Raw genomic sequence first — 19,192 nt, forward strand, 5'->3', positions numbered from 1 at the left:
GAATTTTAAAAGACCTTAAGGGCATTCATAGACTGACACTCCGTGAAACACTGAATGGAATCCAGAGTCATAGGAACTTTTTATAGCAAAAGATTTCAATAATATTAATAATTTTCTTCATTCTATCTTAGTATCCCTCAGGATAAGAAAAGAAAAGACCATTTTTGATATTTTCCATGCTGTTCTGCATTTAGTATTGCCTAGGGTCATACAAAGCCAGCATGCTATTATTTTTTCTCTCTTGGACAACTTAACAAGTTAAGTCCATATTTTTTTGAGCTGTCATGTTTAAGGATTCTTGCTGAGAAGTATACATGACTAAAGTATAGCTCTTGGAAGACACGACTATGTATACATGAACTGAAAGAAAAGAACACTATTGTAATCCAGCCCCTTTAACTCTGTACTGAACTGCAGATTATGCATTTCTATAGTGTTGAGAAAAAAGGAAATTTTCAAATAAAAGCAGTACAAATAATCTAAAGTTAGTTGCTGCCAAGATTGCCCCTGGTACTACTTCTTTGTGAGAATAGCTTGTGAGAATAGCCATTTCCTCAAATAATGAATTTGTGTTGAAGAGTAGGAAAGAGAAAAGATGATGCTAGTGAGACCTACAGTAGTTCTTTAAGGAAATGTTGGATCAGTCATCATTTGTCCACTGTCTGACATATTTGGTGGAAGTCATTTGAATCAAATTAAGGCTGATTTTAGTTGCATTACTGTAATATTTCACAGCAAAATCATCCAACTTAAAATACATCAAACATAACCCTGTACCCATGATAGTTCCAAGGTAGTTAATAAATCTCATAATTGCCCTCCATATTGTAAACATTTATTCGAGTTTTATTTTTATGGTCAAATGATTAGCATCCTTTAGAGCTCTATTGAGCATTCCTCTTACCTCATATATGCATTTTTTAATAGAAAATAAACCAAAGTTCTTTTTTTCCAGGTAGAGAAGGAAAAAAATCTTACCCTTTCACATTAATTTTATTTTTAAAAACATGGAAAACAAGGAAATAATTTGGAATTGGAGGGCTAATTTTCATATTTCTGAATCATTTTTCTAGACTGTGAATTACCAAGCTTTTCTTAATTTTTACCAAAAAATATTTTAAAGAAAGTCAAAGTAAGTACAGTAATTGAACCATATAACTCTCAGCTTCCCCAATCTTTGATGAAGCAAACAAAATACGTTGAAGAGTAGAAGCTTACAGTTATTTCTATATCCTTGATTATTTTAAGTTTTCTGAAACCTCACCAATCTTTCAATTTAAATCTATGTTTCAAAAGTTCAAGATACATGGACAAACTAAGATAACCTGAGATTATTTATTCAGCTATTGCTACCACTGAACAGGGATCTTTATAGCTATGAGCTAAATACATGGCATTGTGTTTGTTTGTAGAATAAAGACTATATAAAGATGTTTAGATTGTACCTAATTTTGTGAAAAAAATATATAAGCTAAAAGGTTTCTTAGTAGTGGCAGTCTATTTAAATGTCCTTTCATTGGCCCATTACCTTTTCTGTTCCCATTTTTAATGAAATATTTCAAATACATGGTCAGAACAGATAATGACAAACAACCCATATGCTAATCATCCATATTTCTTCAATACTAGGGTAGAATTCATAGCCTTTTGGATGCTAGGCTCTACAACTGAGCTTAACATTTATTGGAAATTTCTTCTTCGATCTTTCTGAAATACCTACCAAATATTTTCCAAAACACATGGTTAATCTCATGTTGCTGGAACGTTTAAGTCTTATCACCTGTGCCTCATTCTGTCACCAATCTTTGGCCTTTCTGATCAGTTACAAGTCTTACTTGGCTTGGAAGTGGTTGTAAACAGTTCTAGGCCATAATGAATTGAGAAGTATAGTTCTGGTGCCTCAATTTTGGTAGTTGGTATACTATATTGTAGTTATTACCATCATTATCCCAGTTATTACATCAAAGCAATAAATATTTGTCCTTTACTAAATGTTAGGCATAATACCAACTGTTCTGCCTCAATTTGTTTAGCTCTCAAAATAACCTTCATGAGATGGTAATTCAAGACACTCCTTGATCCTTACATGATACTAGCAGTTCCCTCTGCCTTGTTAGTTCTTCCCCTAGATGCTCATCTGACTGCCTCATCTCTGAAGTGATGCTTACTCAGAAGTCATCCTTGTCCACTGTGTTAGTGTTCTATTGCTTTGAAGAGACACCATGACAACAATGTCTTTTAAAGAAAAACATTTAATTGGGGTGGCTTACAGTTTCAAAGGTTTAGTCCATTATCCTCATGCAGAGAAGCATGGTGGCACACAAACAGACATGGTGCTGGAGAAGTAGCTGAGAGTTCTGCATTCATGCTGGCAGGTAGCAGGAAGAGAGAAAGAGAGTGACTCTGGGGACTTAGCTTGGGCTTCTGAAACTCCAAAGCTCACCCCCAGTGGCACACTTCCTCCAAAAATGCCATACCCTAGGCCGGGCGGTGGTGGCGCACGCCTTTAATCCCAGCACTTGGGAGGCAGAGGCAGGCGGATCTCTGTGAGTTCAAGGCCAGCCTGGGCTACCAAGTGAGTTCCAGGAAAGACGCAAAGCTACATAGAGAAACCCTGTCTCGAAAAACCAAAAAAAAAAAAATGCCATACCCTAGTAGTGCCACTCCCTGGTGACCAAGCATTCAAATATATAAGCCTGTATCGTCTGAAGTGCTCTTATCTCCCTTCTTTTAGTAGAATGTAAGTTCCAACATAGCAAGGTCTTTGTGGGTCTTAGTCATGTTTTACTCCCTACCAAAAAATATAGTTGAATAAATGAATAATGTATTATCTACGTGAACTAATGCTTTAAAAGTTATTACATAGATTTTGGCTGATCAGATAAGCATATTTCTTTGGACCTACAGTGTACACTAATTTGAAATTTGAAATTCATTCACATCTAAAGTAAGTAATCTAATCTTGTTCATCCTGAGAATGAGTTATAAATGTGAACTCTTAACAAACATGAGAGGAGAACCAGCAATGTAGACGAAGTAATTGCCAATTTTGCAAGATAATGAATGGAAGTGTGCTGAACCAGCTCAAACTACATACAAACCTATATTTAACAATACTGTAGGCAAAGGAATGTCCCTTTACTTACTTGTGATCATTTAGTTTTCCTTTTCTAACATATGGTGTCTAAAGTGAAGCTTCACCCAAAAGTGTAATGTCTGGATTATGCCAAACATTTGTATTTCCCATAGGAAATGTTATTTTCATTCTTACTTTCCCTTGGCTGAATCTTATTAAGCTGAGGTTAATTATCCAAAGTCAGTGTTCAGAGAACTTGAATAAAAAAGAAAACTACAAAAGGAATGATGAGGGTGGGAGAAATAGTCTCTCTATTTCTTTGGTAGGAAGAGCTCACCAATTTGTTCTCCAATACCAAATGGTCAACCCTTGGAAATATACATATAAGTTACGCTGTACAGACAGAGCAGTGGTACTTGTGGTTTTAGGAGTGTGTTAAGTATGTAGACATATTTGCATACATACATGTATTAAACAACACTTAATAAAAGAAGCAGTCATGAGGGAAAAGAGCAAGGACAGGTATCTGGAAGAATTTGGAGGGAGGAAAAGGAAGAGGGACATGATGTCATGATATTCTCAAAAATAAAATAAGTAATTTAAAAAAATAAAAAATAAGTGTGTTGTGGTTTGAGGGGATGTAATTCAGTGGTAGACTGACTGACCGCTTAGCGTGCACAAGTTCCAAAGTTGAGTCCCCAGCGTCCCATACATACCAATGGTGTTATATAGTAAGTCTTTACAATTTTATTTTAAATTAAAATTTTAATGTATTTTTATAAATTCATTCCATTTGCAAACATTAGAAACAATTTTAATATTACCAAAAAGTAAAAATGCATCTATTTAAAGTAACTAGAAAAGGAAGTGCATGCAGTCTTAGAAAACAAAGGTGTACAGGAAGAGACATTCTCCAACTAGAATTCAGTAATAAATATAAATGTTCCCAAGCCTTAAAAATATCAGATAAAATTATGAAAGAGTTCAAAAGCAGACAACAAGATACTGGCTGTCCTATCTAGAGCACCATCTGTGGTACTTCTCCTTTCCTTTTCTCGACTATTACACAACACTAGGTTTTGGTAGACAAGGAGTACACAAAATCCTGACTTACAGAAATGGAAATTGTGTCCACATGTAAATTTTGCTTTATTATTGATCTGTCTGTAAATTTAGTACTAACATTCCTAGTGGTGCCTATGTGTGCACCATTGTGCAATTACATGCACATGTATGTGCAATTCTCTTTTGAACCTGTTTGAAAATCTTGCTGGTCCTCACATTAATACTTTAGATAAAATCTTAGGTACATGTTCATTTTATGTTTATTAGTCATGATTTGCCCTTTTTGGAAAAATTAACTTTAGACACAGTTTTCTTCGTACAGTAGAGGTGCAGTTTGCACAACAGTTGATTTCTCCATTGGATTCTGTTTGAGTTAGCCCAGACTCCCGAAGCTTGTGCATTCGGAGAAACTGAAAATGACGTGTTATAACGTAAACCGGACTTTTTATAGTAACACCATGCTGTTGGTTACTTTTCACTCTGTATGGCCTTGGACGTTTTTGATTAACAGTGCAGAGTGAACCACTCCTCGCTGTGCTACAAGACTTCAGAAAGCGTGGCTCTTGTCTAGTTGACAAAGGAAGCACATTTTCTAGATCATCGCTGCTTTACAAATATGCTGTAGGCATTGTTTTGTATTTGTACATTTTCCATGTGCCTGTTAAGTGCTAGTCAAGCATTTTGAGAAATAAAAGCTACATTTTTTTCTAACACTGAAATCTAGCAGCCATTGGTTTAGAAAGGTAAGCAGTTGAGCTATGTGCTTTCATGGTATATCACTTAATTATGCAAACAAATAAGTAATACTTAAAAATGAAAACTAAGTATATCAAACCTAAACAGAAACTGAGTATCTATAAACTCATATTTACTAAAGACGTATAACTTTCTTCCAGAGATGCCAGAAAATGAATCATGATTTTATGCTCAATTATTGAGATTTTTTTACCTTACTGATTATATCTCTTTAAAATCCATTTTTTAAAATTAGTAATTCTTAATACTTCTTTCTCAAAACATGCTTTAATTAGCCTTACTTGATCTTTCAAGAGCTGTCAAAATTACAAAAGAATTAATCTACATTTTTTATTATCCACTCAGAATAGCATCCGAACAGTAGTTAACAACAAAATAATGCCTAACACTCAACGTAGTGTCCACTCTGAAACAGCTTTTCTAACTAAGGGTTTTACATCTATTTATCATTTTCTTTATAAGTATCCTGTGAGTATAAATGGATCTTATTATTACTAATTATTTTATATATGACAAAACAAAAACCTAAAGAGATTGTGACTTATATGGTGTTAATTGTGTAATTGATAAAGCCAAAATTCAAATGCAATCAATTTGACCCCATAGTGCTATTCTTTAAACTGCTATTTAGGTTTTTGTTTTTGTTTTTTTCTATTCCTCTGTAACATTCCTGTTTTCTGTAGTTCTCATTGTTAAGAAAAATAACCAAGGGAAAAAGGCAGAACTGTCAAGGTGGCTCAGTAGCTTGAAGCACTTTCTGACTCCAGTTCACTCCTCAGATCCTGCATGATGGAAGGAAAGAACCAATACTCATGGGGTGTCCTCTGACCTCCATGGGCACATATGGGAGACACAGACACCATAAATAAGTAAAATATTTTAAGAATAACCAAGGCAGTGGAAACCCAAAGTGATCTGATTAGAAATGCGATGATTGGCAAGATGGCGGAGACAAGCAGACGCAGGTAGGCCTGTGGCAGCGGCCCGCGGAGGTAGACGGGTACGGCGGCAGTGGCTGACAGGGACATTCAGGCCCAGCGGCGGCCCACAGAGGTATACAGGCCCTGCGGCAGAGATAAGCAGACGGAGGTGGACAGGACCAGCGGCGGCAGCCGACAGAGACATTCAGGCCTGGCGGCGGCCCACAAAGGTAGACAGGCCACGCAGCGAAGACAGGCAGACGTAGGTCGGCGACTTGCGGAGGTGGAAGGGCCCGGTGGCAGCGACCGACAGGGACATACAGGCCCAGCGGCAACCGGCAGAGACATACAGGCCCCGTGGCAGTTCGCAGAGGTGGATGGGCCCGGCAGCAGTGACAAGCAGAGGTAGGTAGGCCCGCGGCGGCAGCCGGCAGAGACATACAGGCCAATTGGCCGCCCGCAGAGGTAGACAGACCCAGCGGCAGCTGACAGGGACATACAGGCCCAGTAGAGGAGACAAGTGGACGCAGGTGGGCCTGTGGAGGCGGGCCACAGGGGTGGACAGGCCCGGGGACAGAGAGGGGCGGACACAGCTTGGAATGGGGACGCCCCTAGCCCCAACACCTGGGGAAGAGGCTATCTCCGTGGGTCGGAACCAGGGCGAGTCTGGACACTCCGTCTGGGGACAACCCAGGGCCCAACTGCTGATCCTGTGAAACCCAACAACTTGGAGGTGTTGGTGAGACTACCCTGCTCAGCTGAAACCCATCTGGGAGAGGATTCAGATGCCTACAGTTTGAAGTCTGAAGAAACAAGATCAGCTGAGGAATTGACAAATGAACAAAACGTGACCTGGGAACACAGAAGAAGGCGCTACCCAGTCACCAAACCAGATCACGAGAATCATAAGTATATAATTCACCAACTGAAATCAGCTGTCCCTGAAGAAACAGCCCAATAGCACCAATTTAACCAAGAACCCCTACTAAACCAAGACTAAAAATTAGAACAAGAGAGGCACTCTCAGACACAGACACCACCTGCACCGCACAGAGGAAAAGATGAGTAGACGCCAGTGCAAAAATACAGGCAACAACATAAAGACCTATATGGCAACATCAGAACCTAGTGATTCTACACCTGCAGGACCTAAACATACCATGACAGAAGAAACAGAAGAGATCAACCCTAAAAATGACTTTAAGAAGATGATAGAGGCCCTTAAAGAAGAAATAAAACATTCCCTCAATGAGGAAATAAAAACTTTCCTTAAAGAGGAAATGAAAAACTACCTTAAAGAGGAAATAAAAGCTTTCCTTAAAGAGGAAATGAAAAACTCTCTTAAAGAGGAAATAAAAACTTCCCTTAAAGAGGAAATGAAAAACTCCATTAGAGAGGAAATTAAAAACTCCCTTAAAGAAATGGAAGAAAAAACGAACAAAAAATGGGAAGAAATCAAATCAAGCCAAGAAAAAGCAATTAAACAGATGAAAGAAACATTCCAAGATCTGAAAAATGAATTTGAGACAATAAAGAAAACACATGCTGAGGGAATGCTGGAAATAGAAATCCTGACAAAACGAACAGGAACTACAGAAACGAGCATAACCAACCGATTGCAAGAGATGGAACAGAGAATCTCTGACACTGAAGACATGATAGAGAAAATAGATTCGTCAGTCAAAGAAAACACTAAAGACAAAAAAGTCATAACACAAAACGTCCAGGAAATTTGGGACACCATGAAAAGACCAAACCTAAGAATAATAGGGATAGAAGAAGGTGAAGAATACCAACTCAAAGGCACAGAAAATATATTCAACAAAATTATAGAAGAAAACTTTCCTAACCTAAAGAAAGAAATACATATGAAGATACAAGAAGCTTACAGAACACCGAATAGGCTGGATCCAAAAAAAAAGTCCCCTCGCCACATAATAATCAAAACACTAAACACACAGAACAAAGAAAAAATATTAAGAGCCGCAAAGGAAAAAGACCAAGTAACATATAAAGGTAAACCCATCAGAATAACACCAGACTACTCAATAGAGACTATGAAAGCTAGAAGATCATGGACAAATCTCATGCAGACACTAAGAGACCACGGATGCCAACCCAGACTATTATACCCAGCAAAACTCTTAATCACCATAGGCGGAGTAAACAAAATATTCCAGGATAAAACCAGATTTAATCAATACCTGTCTACAAACCCAGCCCTACAGAAAGCACTAGAAGGGAAAATTCAACCCAAAGAAGCTAAACACATCCATGAAAAATCAAGCAATAGATAATTCCACACCAACATACACCACAGAAGAAACAAGCTGGTGTAGCTATCCTAATATCTAGAGAAAAAGGATGTTTCAAAAGAGAAGAAGTCTTGTGGCAATGCCTCAGTGGTCCAGGTAACTACCAGAACTTGAAAACTTGGTTGAATTTGGGATTGACTGGGAGGCCAAAGATTTAAAAAGCAGAAGATTCTCTCAAGACACAAGTTGTGTGATAATAGTGTGTTTTGTGTGTGTGAATGAGAATTTGTAAATATTGAATTCTAGGCTTCGACAATCATTGTCAGGGCAGATTAAGCTGCAAGTATTTATGCTTTAAAACTTAAATTATAAAGCTAGTTACGTCTTTCTAACAACTAGTTTTAATGTTTATGAGCATATTTTACCTACATTACCTTTTCAGGATGTTGAGAAAGATGCATCACAAGCAAAGGCTGGAGGCTGGGGGCTAGATGGTTTTGAGGAAGAGGTCTTGGTGGACTCTTTCATAGAGCAAAGGGAAGCAATGCCTTCTGGGAAATGAGCTAAGTTTTAATCTAGTCTTTAGGATTAGAAGTCAAAAACAAAAATATTAAGGAAAGGAAAACCTAATTGATCTTTGAAGTATTGTTATATGGAATTGAGTGGGACTTTTGAGGCCTTTCTTCCAGAAAACAAGGACTTGGTTGTCAGGCCTATATTAGGCCTAAACCTTGGTGCCATGTAGTTGTACTTAAATCATTTCAATGGAAAGTGTCTTAGTGATTGAAACTTCTAGTGCAGTTTGGAGTTCTTCCATTTGAAAAATGTGATATTTGCATGGGATTGTTTGAATCTTGTTTTCTAGTCCCTCCCCATCACCACCCTCATAGTCTGAAGGTAGATTTTTCTCTTGATAAAGGAACAAAAAAGGTGAACATCTTGTTTGTAAATAGGTATCTAGTAACTAGTGGTAAACTTGAAATGGTAGAATTCTTTAAAGCCTAATTCTAGATAGCCTTAAGAAAATATATCTTAATTACTTTTGAACCTGTATTCACCTTGTTTTTTTTTTTTTTCAAATATCTTAAGTTATATTTTCTTTTTCAGAGCTGCTGCTTATTTGGGGCTACTTTTTTTTTTTTAATTGAGGCGTAATTCATAAAAGGGTATATTGTTTTGATGAGACTTTTTACAACTGTGGCTGGATGTCTTTCTTTAGTCTTCCAAGAAGGGCCATTTTACTTTTTTAGAGTTACTTTTTAAAGTCATGAGGTCAACAACTTGGACTACTATGCATGTAAGTGCTAATGCAAATTAAAGCCCAAGTTGACCTCCAGCAGCAGTTCATTCTATGTTGACAGTGAGAGAACACTATGCCTGTTAGGATACTGTTACTCGTGGACTAAAATGCTGAAGAAACCCCTCCCCCTATTTTGTTATTTTTGCAAAAATCAAGGTATATTCCAGGGTTTTCCTGGTTGACCTCAACAGATAAACTGAGATGATAGTCTTAGTTCAGAAATGATCTGAATGTAGATTTACAGTCTACGTGTACAGCTGGCTAAGTGAGATCGCTTTCACAGTTCTGCATGTATCCCATCGGCTCCCCATTAGTCACTGAACTCTTAAAACTGGTATTGTAACATTATTACAATGTTTTGTGCCAATTTTATAAACTTTACAGTACAATATGTGTTCCTTTTCTGAGGCAAACCAAAGGTATATTTCTCAAGGTTCTGCTGCTATCAGCAGTGTTGATGGAGGATTTTTTATACATTTGTAATAGATAGAAATAAACCAGAAAAAAAAGTGGTGGAGGAAAAGGTGAACACTGCAAGAATACTCAAAAGGGCTGAGAGTTGCAAACGCCAAGATTGGCTTTGCATAGTAAATGGAATAGAACAGCTCTGAACTATAGCTTACTTTTCCTGGTTTGGTCTGACAGAATGATTGAATGCTTTTGTACAAAAATCAGAGCCTTAAAAATAAGGATTTGGTGAGATTGTAAAATGGTGTGCCACTTTGGCAAAACAGTCTGGTGGTTGGTCAAAATGCAAAACATTGTTACTCTGTTACTCAACAATTCTACCCTTAGGAATATAACCTCAAACTACTGAAAATGTGCACCTATGAAACATGTACATGAAGGTTTACAGCAGTGTGTAGCTAATAGTAAAAAAGTTAAAACAACTCAAATAGCTATCAAATACTGGAGAGAAATAAAATGTGGCTTATTCATACAATAGAATATTATTAAGACATAAAAATGAATGAGAAACTGACAGATTAAATTACTTTGGTGAACCTTCATAATTTCATTTGTAGATCTTTCCATTTCTAATTTATAAATACATTTGGGGTTATAAATTATAAATGTACTGCCTCCTGTCAACATTGTATACTTCTATTTGATGATTTCTGTGTCAAATATTATATGGAAATGTTTCCAAGTATTTTCTGTATTAACTGTGAATGAATAGAACAAAATAAATTGCCTGTGATGGAAAAATAAAAAAAAAAAACATCTTCAATGCCAAAAAAAAAAAAAAAAAAAAAAAAAGAAATGCGATGATTGCCCTTGTTAAATTAGAGAAAGGTTCAACTACTAGTATATAGATTATTGAGTTTAAAGTCAATAGATTAGTGAGTTAAAGTCAATAGGTTGAGTTCTGTCACTGCTTTTATCATGTAACCTCAAACCAATAGTAATACCTTCTTCTAACCACTAGAATAAAGACGTTACTCTACAAAATAATTATTAACTGAATATTGAGATAGTGTCATGAATACTCAGAAATCCTTACTAGTCAAAAATTTTTATTGGTACCATAATACATGATATAATTAGTTTTGGGGGTTTGTTTTTTTGTTTTTGTTTTGTTGTTGTTGGTGGTGGTGGTGGTGGTGGTGGTGGTGGTGGTGGTGGTGGTGGTGGTGGTGGGTTTTCAAGACAGGATTTCTCAGTGTAGTTTTGGTCCCTGTCCTGGATCTTGCTCTGTAGACCAGGCGGGCCTCGAACTCACAGAGATCCCCCTGGCTCTGCCTCCGGAGTGCTGGGATTAAAGGCGTGCACCACTGCTGCCCAGCTATAATTAGTATTTTTTATACTATGATCAACATTAAAATTCTAAGAATAAAGCTTGGGAGATAAATGAGTGGATAAATACTTGCGGGAGAACTTTGAGAATCTGAAAAGAGATCCCTAAAGCCTGTATAAAGCCAAACAAGTCTCTCCTACAGCAAGATGAAAGGCAGAGACAGAAAGATCTCTGATGCTGACAGGCCAGCTACCTGGCATATTTAACAGCAGACAACAAGAGACCCTGTCTCAAACAAAATGGAAGACAGAGACCTACAATTTAGGTTTTCCTCAGACCTCCATGAGCACACATATGCACATATACATCAAGATTAAAATGAAATACATTTCTCAGAACAACAGATCAAAAGTGTTGGTATCAAGGAGAGACCAATCTGAGATTTGCAATTTCTGTAAGTCATTGAAAATGACTTGAGTTTAGAATGAAAGCTGTGGGCTAGGATAGACTTAAAAATATTCCATTAATGAAATATATATTTCCTTGAGTCATGGACTTTTTCTAATGTGGTTTTTCTTCTTAAGGATGCTCTATATGTGCTATAGTACCTTCATGTCTTTTTAATAACAGAAAAAGAACTCATCAGATTATTTATAAACAAATATAAATCAGCTTTGGCTTTCTGTAGTGATTATAATTCACTTCACTCTCTGTGGAGGCTGCAGAATGTCCATCCTCATTTAAAAGTCGATCCTGAAAAAACACTCTTCATTTAAACCTGGGACTTAAGCAAGTTCAATGGAATTTAAGATGATAAAAATTGGTATTAAATTGGGAAATTTACAGATTGTCCCCTGAAAAGCAGTTATAAACATTTATACATATAAAAATTACTCTGTGCCTACAGAAACTCATGTTATACATTGCTGATAGATAGTATTCTTCTTTCATCTATAATCAACAAATGATTTGGACTTCAAGGACTTAGTTATGGATGCAAGTGAGTCTGTGCATGTGCACACACATGTTTGCGTTTGTATATGTGTGTGTGTGTGTGTGTGTGTGTGTGTGTGAGAGAGAGAGAGAGAGAGAGAGAGAGAGAGAGAGAGAGAGAGAGAGAGAGAGAGAGAATTCACCTGGGATTAGATAACTTTTAAATGTGATGAGTGTTAAATGAGTACACCATTTAATTGATCACTTAAACTAAAAGGAAAAACATGAAGCAGAAATTTTTAATTTTCAGGGTTTTTTTAATAACTTCTTAAATTAACCACTTTCTTTTTTATTTCTTATTAGTAATGTTAAATGGACAATTGTTTAATTCAATGACCAATTGTGTTTGTCCACGTGTGTGTTTGCCTGTGTGTGTGTATGTGTGTGTGTGTGTGTGTTGTGTGTGTATACATTTTTTTAAAGTACTCCTTTTGTATAGTATCTGACAAGCAGCAAAGAATGGGGACTGGAAAGTTGACCCAGAAGTTAAGAGCACTTGGTGTTCTTCTAGAGGACCTGAGTTTGGTTCGCAGCACCTATATCCAGTGGCTCACAACCAACTATAATTCCACTCTAGAGCATCCAACACCTCTTCAAGCTTTTGTGGGCACAGCACACATTTACTATACACACTACAAACATACATATACACATAAATAATTTTTTTTTAATCTTTAAAGATAATGATAGTGGGAAATTTTTCTTAGAGCCACAAAATCATACAAATAAAAAAGGCTTAAAAATTATCTATCCTAGTGAATTTTTTACCTTGCTTCTGCCACCATTTCCCTTGCTACTCTGTCAAAGCATACAGATTTCATTGCAGAAAATATTTTTTTGTATTTAAAATAGCCAAGAAGAACAAATCAATGAAAATCTTAAAATATTTTTAAATGTGATAAAATAATGCCCTTTTAAATTCATTAAATACCAAGTTGTAGGACCAGGTTTAGTAACTTCTATGACTTGAAATGATGCTGAACATCAATGGTATTTTATGATGACACATCATGAAGTACAAGTTTATTTTAATATTTTTGTGGTTTGCTGCCTGAGCTCATAATGAAAGAAAACAGTAGATACAGGTTACTAAACAGAAAGATACATAATTTTATTTCTTTATCCCGAGGAATGGACCCCTGACTTTTTAAGATGTTTTAGAGTTCTTCAAAAATCACATTGACTTCACTTAAACCTCCAGAAACATCTTAATTTTATAGATAAATAAATTAAGACCATAGAGAGGAGATAAGTTGACTAAAGACATCCAACACTGAACTATATTAATCCTTGCACAACTAATCTCAGACTTTCATTCAACCTTTTTATGAAGCTTTAATTTAAAAAACTAAAATTTACAATCTCTTGTCACTTGGGTGATGGCATGAACTGTGGGAAATTTTTAATTCTCATGTGCTTCAGAGTCTATCTACATACAGCCTATAAACTGAAAATCTGTATCAGAACAGTAACAGATTCATGCTTCTCTTTCCATGTTTACATATGTTATTCTAATTAATTTTCCTCATTTTTTATGTGAGGAAATTAAAAGTTCCAAATGATAAATGTCTAACGTCAAAGAGCTAAGAAAAGGAAACCACTCAACTTCAAATAATGTTTCTCTTTATTCTGCTGCCTCCCAGTCCTAAGCAGGCCAAAAGGGTTTGTATTCTTCAGTTGAATTTGTTTTAGAGTTCCACAAGTCTAATTAAACATAAATCGTCAGTAGTCTCAGGTAAGCCAGATTCTTACATCCTGACTTACTCCAATAAAGTAATATATGAATGCCACCATAGAAGATAAAACACATTTTTGATCAATACTCTATTTATGTAAGAACTGAGAAGGCAACAGGACTTACGAATCTAATATTGTAATGTTGTTGACTTACTGCTATTTAAACCAAAACTTTCCTTTTGTTTCTGGGTAAGCTAAAGAGGCACACAATCTGAGTCACTACAAATGGGGCCATTTCCTCTTTTTCTTAAAGGTTATTCTTATAAGTAAATGGTCCTCAAAGAAGTTCATACTTTCAGAGAGAGATTACTCTTAATAATCTTAATAAGTTTAATAATCAGGGTTTAAAAGGACTGTAACATGTCAGAACTATATATTTCTGCTCTTCTAGTGACTAGACCATTTGAAATAATAGAACATCCTATTCTCTTAGAAAATAAGAAATGTACTTAATATGACTGACACCCCCAGTATAGAAAACCTTTATTGCACTGCACATACATGTCATTATTTGATTAACCTCAATAGTAGTAAGTTTTATCAATTCTTGAAACCATTCCATGGGATAGCTAGAATCTACTTGTTTTTCATATCATTGCTACTAATTCCATCTGGCCAAAAGAGTGAAAGTGCCTTATAAGCTGATAAAATAGTTTTACCTACTACAGATATGAATGTGATGGTACTTGTGCTAGCAAAAATAAAATTCTGGCCTGCTGAATTTGAAAAGAACAATGATTACTACAAACTAAACATTCAGATCTTGCAAGTTTTTACTTTGTACAAAACACTGTATTTTACATTGTAGAAAATATTTTTAAAAATAGTCATAATCCTGCTTCTCCAAGAATATACTCTATTGAGAATTCCTATCGGTAATGAAGAACTATGTTAAATCCTTGATAAAGAATCAGGAGATACTTCAAGAGTTTAGGAAAACCTAAGTCTAGATTATGCTAATGACAGTACAGTCATGTAAATTTATTAAAAATCACCAAGCTATATATTTTAAATTGCTGAATCTGGTAATTACTTTTAGGTAAATTGTATCTCAGCATTATTAGAAACTTAAAGGAAGAAAATATTATTTGTGATTAAAGAACTTGGAAAATATTGTTCATAACTGATATAATCCAAGATGAATCTTAAAAGATGAAGAGAGTTTGGATCAGAAGCTTGTCTGATGTCTAAAAGTCCAAAATGCAAAGCATTTCCTAGAACTAGTTCAGACTATTCTAGCTCTGATTTTATGGCCTCATTTTTACATGTGGCCATATGGCCATGACACTTCTGAAAAGTTCTGGCCAGTCCCTACTGGAAATCTTAAAACAGCATGTGTTTGTTGGGGGTTTTATTTGTTTGGTTCCTCCCCCTCCTCCCCTACTTGCTTCCATTCTGAGCTAGTGAGGAAAGTGTGATGGAAAAGGGTATATAGTGAGAAAGTGCGTTATAACTGTCAGTGAATCCACTATCATAACAACTACTGATAGTCATTTCCCTCTTTATAGCTTCAAATTAGTAATGCATTCTTCATTTCCTTTGAGCCCCACAATAAACCTTTATATTTCCCATGAGAAAACTAAGATTATGGGAGAACTCACCACCTAAAATGCTAAAGCCATGCTGCAGGAAAAGTCAAACTATTCTCGCCTGTTAAGAATAAGATGATAAAATATGGTACCTGATCTTTGAACAGTCACAAATCTGCTAACTAAATTGAAAAGTCATCCATGAATTAAAAATTCATGTCACACTCATAAAAAAAACAGATGAAGTAATGTCATTAATAATAGAAAAACAGAGGGGTTTCGGGGTTTTTTTTTTCTCTGATGAGTTGATGTGACCCTACTACTGACAAGAATAACCCATATTTGAAGTCATATTTATTGAGAGTAAAATCCATAGGAAATTTAGTTTCAATGTGAATAAACTTTTTGTTTTTAAACAATATAAAAATTTAAATTGTATCTTTCCAAACCATATAACTTATCAGATTATATAATTAAGCAAATATGCTTAATTTTGAATTTAAAGTGAGATTACTATCCAGTTAAAATTTTAGATGATTTTCTTGATGTTCATCAGAGAAGATGATTTATTACCTTCTTGATTTTGACCCCATCTGACCAACTGCTTAGAATTTTTTCCATGTGAACTATGTTTTGTAGCATTTCTAAGAGAAAGAACATGAATGAGCCTAGTGAGCAGAAAAACAGTAGTTTTGTGAGAATTGATTAGTGTTTACCTACAATCAAATATGATCCTTATTTTAATATTTTGCATCCTAATATTGTTATTTAAGAACCTATACTTGGCATGGGCTTGGTTTGATTTGTTTCAGTCCTCCCTTCTATGAAATGCAGAAAGAAAGAGCTGTTTGTTGTTTGCATTTACTTATACTCCCACTAACTAGCTGTCCACATCTGGCTTCCATTGGAGAGCCCCTGACATCGCAGGGAACGGTGATCAAAATTCCACACTCTAGCTTCAAGCTGGGGGCTCGTAGCTACTGCAGCATTGAAAGGGAATCTTTTTGTGGCTTCTTTAAAATGAGCATGGTGATGGGATGCTTTAGGGGAAGAACACCTCTCAAATCACATGACCACTGCTGTGCTTCCGTGTGTACTGCTTTCTTCATAACAGCTTGGCACTACATTCTTTCCCTGTATTGTTAGTGGACCCTTTTTGTATGTATGAGTGGGCTGGGGACATAAATGAGTAGTTATAGATTATGCATGCATCTTTCACCATTAGAGTGATGTGCCTTCCCTTGTGTATCACAAATTATAATCCAATTTAACTTCTGTGTCCTGAGTGATTGAGCTGTTTCTGTTTCTCCCTTATTAGTGTGAGATTTGTATGTTATTGATATGTTTTGACATTTACACCTTCAGTTGTTCATGTTACATTAAATGTAAGTTAAAATTTTCTCCCAAAAGAGTTAGCTTTTCATGTTGGACTGGAAGAGTCTTCATTTCTGTGTAGCATTTCATGTTATTATAACCTATGGCTTTCAATTGTACCTTCTATAATGAAGAGATGACTTTAAACACTGTGCTATTCTTGTTATGACCTAAGCATAAGGTAAGTAATTTATCTGTCTCTAAAGATTGTGGCTGCTTGTTAAAATTTTCTCAGCTTTTTTAAAAGACATTTTTTTGCTCCTTACCATTTATTATGTGTTGTCCTTCTTTTGTTTCTGTTTTATATCTTTTCATTAATAAGCAATGTGATCTTAAGCAAAAATTCTATTTCACATGTAAACACATGTCTAAATAAATTATTTGATGTCTTGTATCTTGATTAGTAAGTGAATACCTGTGTTTCAGTTAATTCTCTTTTTTTTTCATTTCCTCCATTTACTTTAATTAAATACACTGTTCTTACATTATTTTGATTCCTGTGGAAAGGAGAATCACTTGTCTATGTTATAAAATCAGTCAGCTGTTAATTGCAATAAAATAACATGGTACAACACAATAAAATAATGAGGACTCTAATAGTATAGCTTTCATTTAACCTTTCATTTTCTTCCCTTAGAAATTTAATGTAATGCCATAATCTCAGATTAATTTTTCACATCCTCTTTTTTCCCCGTTGTTTAAACAAGTAATAAAATAAAATGAAATAAAACTTGATACTCTTAACTTATCTTTAAAATTAAATTCCATTATATTATGTTATGTAAATGCCTTTATTTAAGATTTTATAAAAAAAAATAAATACTCTAAATATGACATTATGTAGCATAGAATCATCCCATACATACACTAACGGTAAAGTTTTAAAAGTTACTTTCCCCCATTATACACATTCAAAATCGCTAAATAAAGTCTAATTAAGCACTGGTTTTAAAATTATTTCTCTCAAATCTGGTTCAACAGCCAATGCAACATAAATGGGAAACATTAATTACACTACTTTTGGCAATTTGCACACCTTGTTAAAGGGTCCTATTTGAGAGAACTGAATTATTTTCGTTCTCCAAATGTCTCCTCTAGAGCTGTTTTGAAATATGTGGTTCCAAACTGAGGTATAAAAAACCAATGTGGGTTTCTTTATCCGTATTATAAACAATTGTGGGGGTGTTGTTAATTTTTAAGCAATTTAGAGAAGCAGGAAGGATATTTTTGTTTGCTTTGGTTTGTTAGAAAATACCAGGGAGTTCTTTACTACCATTCCCATTATATACATTATCAAATGTATATAATAGACATTGTGTAAATTTGTTGGAACATTTTATGAGACGATTTGAACTACTCATCTGAACTGCACTGTTCATTGTAAATTTCTTGTTTCTATCCATACACTAGCTCCACTCTAGATTGGAAGGGCTTAAAGATGAACTCTGGAGGAATAGAGGCTACGACTTAAGAGTAACTATTACTGACCCAAGGAGCTACTTTCCACTCGCAAACATAGCTTTGCGCGATGGGTTTGGCTCCTTCACATCTTGTTTCACATCTTGTTGAAGATTTTCTTGACTTCCATTTGACTTCTTTGAGCTGTTTTGTCTTTGAACATTTCCTCTTTCTTTTCCTTCTTTCTCCTAGATTTCTTCCCATGCTTTCAGCGTTCTCTTGTGTTCTTTGAGTCACTTTTTCAAATGTAGTATCTCTCTTTATTAAGCTTGTCTATTAATCTGTCTGCTGGTGTGTGTTTCTTTTCCCCGTTAAGACTGTAGTGGTAGAGTTACACTTGTTTTCATTTCATGGTATGCAAATTGCTTATTTATTTTGCAGAAAGTTCATTAGTTACACTTATCTTCTTGAATATGAATTTTTAATAAGAAATAGTAGAACATTCTTCATTCATACATTGTCTCCCTTTGTAAGCCCATGCTTTCTTTTTTATCCTCCATATTTAATTCCTCAGTGTCTCTCTCTCTCTCTCTCTCTCTCTCTCTCTCTCTCTCTCTCTCTCTGCTTTTTCTTTTCTTTGTTCTCATGTTTTCTTCCATGTCTTATTTTATTTAAGTCACTAATTTCTTTCTCATTTGGTCCAGAATTGTTCTTCAATAAGACTTGTAAATAAAAGAATAAAAGAATCTTTTATTCTGGGTTAAAGTCATTATAGTATACCTAAAACTACTTAAGCAATCTGGGCAAAAAGAGAATAACTAACATTTGTAATTGTTTGTTTTGCTATGTGCGTGTGTGCACATGCGTGCGTGCGCGTGGGTGTGGCTGTGTGTGTTTAGATTTATTTGCTTTGGTTTTTGCTGTTTGTTTGCCCTTGTCTGCTCATGGCATTTTTATTATTATTTCTTTTAACATTAACAGTTTATTTTTTCAGGGAAGGACAGCCATAACCTACCCTAAGTTACAACATTCCTTTCATAAACTGTTTCAT

General features: G+C 35.4%; 1 protein-coding gene across 13 annotated transcripts in view; it reads left to right on the forward strand.

Moving 5' to 3' along the window:
- Gphn (gephyrin) overlaps positions 1–19,192 on the forward strand; it is a 400,632-nt gene that overhangs the window by 257,415 nt on the left and 124,025 nt on the right. For 2 of the 13 annotated variants that reach the window (XM_076551612.1, XM_076551613.1), the window contains one exon: positions 18,154–18,216. The exons of the other annotated variants lie outside the window; for them this stretch is intronic. In XM_076551612.1, the coding sequence (XP_076407727.1) occupies positions 18,154–18,216 (63 nt within the window). The remainder of the gene's footprint in view (positions 1–18,153; positions 18,217–19,192) is intronic. 13 annotated transcript variants of the gene reach the window in all.

Source organism: Peromyscus maniculatus, chromosome 14, assembly GCF_049852395.1.
Source record: "Peromyscus maniculatus bairdii isolate BWxNUB_F1_BW_parent chromosome 14, HU_Pman_BW_mat_3.1, whole genome shotgun sequence".
NCBI lineage: Eukaryota > Metazoa > Chordata > Mammalia > Rodentia > Cricetidae > Peromyscus > Peromyscus maniculatus.